Below are 5,474 nucleotides of genomic sequence, written 5' to 3'. Positions count from 1 at the left end.
AAGACTGGCCGACTTGGAGAGGAGTTCAAGAGTGATAGATAGATATTGATGATCCAAGCTGAAATTGCAGTTGTAGCAGCAGCATGTACACACTAGTCCAACCGTAACCAACAATAAGTAAGGAGAATCAAACCTAGACTATTATATATATTATATATATTATATTAATATATATAGTAACCTATATATAGTATCTATATATATATATATAAAAAGCAATAAAAATCAATATAAATGTTTAAAATTTTTTTTTTCACAGGTATGAAGGGAGAAGCCGTTCTCAAACTCTAAAACGTAACCTTATGCAAGTTGCTTTTGTCTTGCCCGGTGCTCTTTTTTTGTCCTCCATTGATAGTTGGGCCTGCTCTGGAAGCACCAACATATGTTCATCCTTTCTTTTTATTGGAGTTGAAACTTGACACATGACCCCTTAAAAAAACCCAGATTCAGCGGTTTAAAGGTGAAAGCAGCCTGTCTCAGAGTTACACACAGATAATATTTTGGGAGCCAACATCCGGTTGTTGTAGTATTGATTGACTACACAAGCCCTATGTTATTTCAACTAAAATGATTAAACATGCTGTGCACACCATACAGCACGTAAAGTAACAACAATAGGCCTCATCATAGTATTTAAAAGGGACTTCTAGCGAACTGCCTCTCTACTCTAACCCCCCTCCCTCTTCCCGAAACGCTGGGGGTTCGGTTTCTGCCCCTTTTCTGAGTTAGGCGAATCAAGTCTCCATTGAAACCGTGTGCTTTCTGGACAAACAAGGGATGCTCGAGGTGTGCTCTGACAACGGCATGCGTGCGCATGCGGCAACGCGTACCACCCTTTGATCACCCAGAAATGCTATTTTGTATGTTATTTTTAAGGGGGTGAAAGCTGATGTGCGGTCCACAAGCGGGCACCTTCTATATAAACATATATGTGACTCTTTACACTTTAATCGGAGGCAGCAACGTGTGTAACGGACACACACTTGACAACACTGCAGTTTACCGCTTTACCGCTTGCATGCCACCATCGTACTCTGAATGTGCACAAAGCAACCAGGAGACGAAATATTAAACATGTCAAAAAAAAAAAAAAACATTTTGTGTTACCAGAAACAGGACGTTAAGTGTCTCCTTTTTGCCCCGGTTACCAGAAAAGATCAGCGGTACCCGTCGCGTTCAAGCCTCGGAGACCGGGCTGACCTTTGTTCGGTCTCTGACATTCTAGTCCATAAAGTTTGATTTGAACCGTTCTCCTTCCGCGAAACGATGGCGCACCCGTCAAACTGTTGCCGGAGTTCCTCACTCCTGTCTGCCGAGTGGCTGTGGTATGTTGTTGACTGTTGCAGTGGTTCTGTCATGTGTTGAATAGTTGTGGTTACTACGCTGTTGTTACCTCAAACGTTAACTCACTTACACACCGCTCGACCGTCGCGTTTTACATACCAACGCGTTAGCTCAATGCTAAACACTTCATAAGTTGTGTGCTTCGTTAACTTCCGTTTACCCTAACGTACGCTACAGACGCTTACTCCGCTTTAAAACGTGATTGACAGCCACTATTAGACTACAACATTGTCTATTTTGTAGTTTTAAATGTCTGCAAGCAGAGACACTTTACATTGGCTTAGTATAATAGCTGTGTATAGCGTCTACTAGTGCGGTACACCTCGTCACTGTAACGGTAATGTAACGTTAATGTCGTAACGCTTAATGTCTGTCGTTAATGTAACGTTAATGTAAACGTTAGATGTCTGTAACTAATGTCTGTAACGTTAATGTAACGCTTCATGGCTCTGTAACGTTAATGTAACGTTAATGAACGTTAATGTCTGTAACGTTAAATGTAACAGTAATGTCTGTAACGTAATGTAACGTTAATTTGGTTGTAACGTTACAACCAATTACGTTACAGCTTAACGTTACAGACATTAGTTACAGCATTAACGTTAATTAACGGTGTAACAACCATTAACGCTGTTCATTAACGTTACAACATTACGTTACTATTAACGTTACAACAATACGTACGTTACCGTTACATTAACGTTACAACCATTAACGTTAATGGTTGTTGTAACGTTTAATGTCCTGTTAACGTTAATGTCTTGTAACGTAATGTAACGTTAATTGGTTTGTAAACGTTAATGTCTGTAACGTTAATGTCTGTATTTAATGTCTGCTAAACTTACATTACGTTCAATGTCTGTACGTTAATGGTTTTCTGTAACGTAATGTAACGTTAATGTTACCGTTAAATGGTGTTAACGTTAATCTGTAACGTAATGACGTTATTGGTATGTAAGTTATGTAACGTTAATGTAACGTTAATGTAACGTTAATGTCTGTAACGTTAATGTAACGTTAATGGTTGTAACGTTTCCCTGCAGATCGTTTGCTTATCTGACTGTGAGAGACAGATTGCCGACCATCCTGACCAAAGTTGTAGACACAATACATCGCAACAAAAACAAGTTTTTTGAAGAATATGGAGAGGTGAGTGTTTAATTTTTGAATTCGAGTTGTTTTTTTGAACCTCTTCCTGAATTATGATTCTCATCTTCTTCCACTTACAGAAGGGCATCGAGGCAGAGAAGCAAACGATAGCTCTGCTGTCTAAGCTGAGGAATGAGCTGCAAACTGATAAACCAGTACTACCAGTGACCGACGGCCTGCAGGACACAGAGTCCTGGAACCGGTACCTGCAGAGGCATCAGAGACTGCAACAGGACCAGGACTCTGTGAGCTGGTTCAAGTCCCCGTGGCTCTATGTGGAGTGCTACATGTACCGCAGGATACAGGAGGCCATCTGGCTCAAGTGAGAAGCATTTACATCTTTTAATGGGAACCTTTTATCCAATGTTTCTCCAATATATCACTAAATTTGTTTAGTAGTTACTGACAATCTTAATTTAAGTCCTTCACACTAGATCGTTTCATCGTTAATCGTTACTTTAGACTACAAAATTGAGTGTCGTTCATCATATTGAATGTATTCAAGGATATTCCTTTTCTTTGTCCTTCACATTGTCTTCTCCAGTCATGATTTTATTTTTCATTTCTGATCATTTCAGCCCGCCCATCAGTGACTACGACTACTTTAATGAGGCGAAGACTCAGAGTTTTTTTGAGTCTCAGCAGGCTGTGATGACCTTATGTACATACGTGGAGGGTGTCAACAAGAACCTGGAGAAACTCTCCAAGAATCAGCTGTTTGAGCATTTTATCAAACTGCTCCAGGTCAGTATCTTCTACACCAGCTCAATACACGACGGTCAAACGAGAAAACTGCACCAATAATTAGATATACATCAACAACGGCTCAAATGATGTGTAATATGAACAGTCATGTTCTTTGCCCCAATCCCAATTTGAGTCATTTAATATTGAGTATCTGCTGATACCGAGTCCCAATCTAATACTTGTATTTTCCTAAATAATACAGCTAAATAACTCTGCATTGCATTAGAAAACAATGCATCCAAGCTAACTAAAGTAGGCTATAAAAAAGCCTCACAAACCCTCTCTGTCATATTCTTTTGTCTTGTTGCTGCCTGGAAGGAATTCCTCTCTCCCTTTAAAAGTGTCCTCCAGTGTTTGTAGCTTTGCTGCAGCCTTTGCCTGAATGAACTGTATTCTGTTTTTTTCGTCTGTACATCTTTTGCACGGATCACATTGATCAATTCTGCATACTGACTTTGTTCGCAGGGGCTTTTGTTGCACTGACAGTGGTGGAGTTGTTCAGTGTAGCTGAGACCGATCGGTTTAAAAAATGCCTTGATTAAGAAAAAATCCAAATAGATTTGAGTTTGACTTTTTTTCATTTGACTCTTCCCAGGTTTCTCTATGGGGGAACAAGTGTGATCTGTCTATCTCTGCTGGCCAAGAAAACTCACAGAAGATCAGTCCAATAGATTCCCTCAACAGCCTGCAGCCCTTCGTCCTGGTGAACGACTCCAACGCGGTATGGTCCACTCTTCTCGCTGCCCAGAAGCCGGGGCAGCCGGGCAGAGTGGACGTTGTTCTAGACAATGCTGGCTTTGAGTTAGTCACTGACTTGGTCTTAGCAGATTTCCTGGTTTCCTCCGGCCTTGCGCGTGAGGTCCATTTTCACGGCAAGTGCTTCCCGTGGTTTGTCTCTGATGTCACGGCCAGCGATTTTAAGTGGACCATTCAGCAGACGATGGCGGCCAATCACAAGTGGATGTCGAAGAGCGGTGCCCAGTGGCAGAGCTACCTGAAGCAGGGCGTGTGGTCCTATCGCGATCATCCTTTCTGGACACAGCCCCATGAGTTCTGTGACATGGCAGCTGATGCTCCTGACCTGTACGCCACCCTGCAGGGGGCAGACCTGCTGCTGTTCAAAGGGGATCTCAACTACAGAAAGCTGACGGGGGACAGGGACTGGGATCACACAGTGGGCTTCGATACTGCGCTGCGAGGTTTTGGGCCTGCGCCACTCTGTAGCCTGAGGACTCTCAAGGCCAACGTTCAGGTCGGTCTGCAGCCAGGTCAAGGGCAGAAGCTCACCTCCCAAGATCCAGACTGGATGACCAGCGGCAAGTACGCGGTCATTCAGTTCTACAGCCCAAAGTCCGAACAGTAAGAGTGACCTCAGGATCTCACTGGGAAGATGTGGATTCATAAGCAGGACTTACCTTTAAGCCATAAGACCATTAAGTTACACGGTGTTTTTGTTCCTCTTCGTCGGTTAGCACTTGTCATCATGTTTGATACAGAAATGCACAGAAACAAATGTTTAATAAATATTTTCACTACAGATTTGTACCATGTCATAGTTTAAAATGTTAGCACTTTTAGATCCAAATGATTCCCCATGATTTAAACACAGCGGTCGTTTACGTCGACAAATGTTTCCTCAGAGGTGACAAATCAAAGCAGATAGCTTATGTGTGTTTTTTTTTTGCGAGTAGTTTACATGTTGTGCACAGAAGTCATAATGTTTACAGGTTAATATAGATGCTGTTAACAATTATTGAGTAAGAATTGGACTTTATAAATCTCCATCCTAGAGCAGCAATATTTCAGTTTTTGCATGCCGTTGAGGAGAGTAATGATAAACGTAATATATAATCGTAATATATCATTTTTATTTTAATTCAGCTCAGGTTGTTTTACTGTTGCACTCAGTGTTATCGATATGCACGAATCAAAACAAAAAAAAATCGCTTAAGGCAGAACATAACATCATTTGATAGCTGCTCAGTTTAAAAGATGGCAGACTGTTTTTGGGGCAATGTTACAATAACAGTGGCAATGTGTGCTTGTTTTATTTAAAATGGCAACCCAGGTCTCTGTATCTTCATACATAAAAGTGGACGTCTCTGTGTACGCCGTTATGTCATCTAAATCCTCAATGTGTCAGTACTTCAGAGGTGATGTTAACTGGATTCTTCTCAGTGCTGCTGGGGGGAATGATATCATTTTCACTAATGGGTTGAATTTAATAAAGAACT

The 5,474-nt window shown here is 41.4% G+C and overlaps 2 protein-coding genes across 2 annotated transcripts in view; one reads left to right on the top strand and one right to left on the bottom strand.

The window, feature by feature from the left end:
* The window catches only part of zbtb2b (zinc finger and BTB domain containing 2b), a 4,597-nt gene extending 3,791 nt beyond the window's left edge, over nucleotides 1-806 (bottom strand). Inside the window, exon 1 of the mRNA XM_035679163.1 lies at nucleotides 753-806. Within this exon, the coding sequence (XP_035535056.1) occupies nucleotides 753-806 (54 nt within the window). The remainder of the gene's footprint in view (nucleotides 1-752) is intronic.
* Nucleotides 807-2,332: 1,526 nt separating this feature from the next.
* On the top strand, nucleotides 2,333-5,337 carry armt1 (acidic residue methyltransferase 1). The gene is made up of 4 exons (XM_035678866.1): nucleotides 2,333-2,493; nucleotides 2,574-2,815; nucleotides 3,072-3,237; nucleotides 3,836-5,337. Exons 1-4 carry the CDS (start codon nucleotides 2,365-2,367, stop codon nucleotides 4,601-4,603), a joined length of 1,305 nt encoding a protein of 434 aa, XP_035534759.1. The 5' UTR covers nucleotides 2,333-2,364; the 3' UTR covers nucleotides 4,604-5,337.
* Nucleotides 5,338-5,474: the final 137 nt, after the last annotated feature.

Source organism: Morone saxatilis, unplaced genomic scaffold (genome assembly GCF_004916995.1).
Source record: "Morone saxatilis isolate NCDOM2014 unplaced genomic scaffold, NCSU_SB_2.0 Contig7, whole genome shotgun sequence".
Lineage (NCBI taxonomy): Eukaryota > Metazoa > Chordata > Actinopteri > Moronidae > Morone > Morone saxatilis.
Note: the sequence above shows the minus strand (reverse complement) of the source record. Positions and strands in the feature narration are given on the sequence as shown.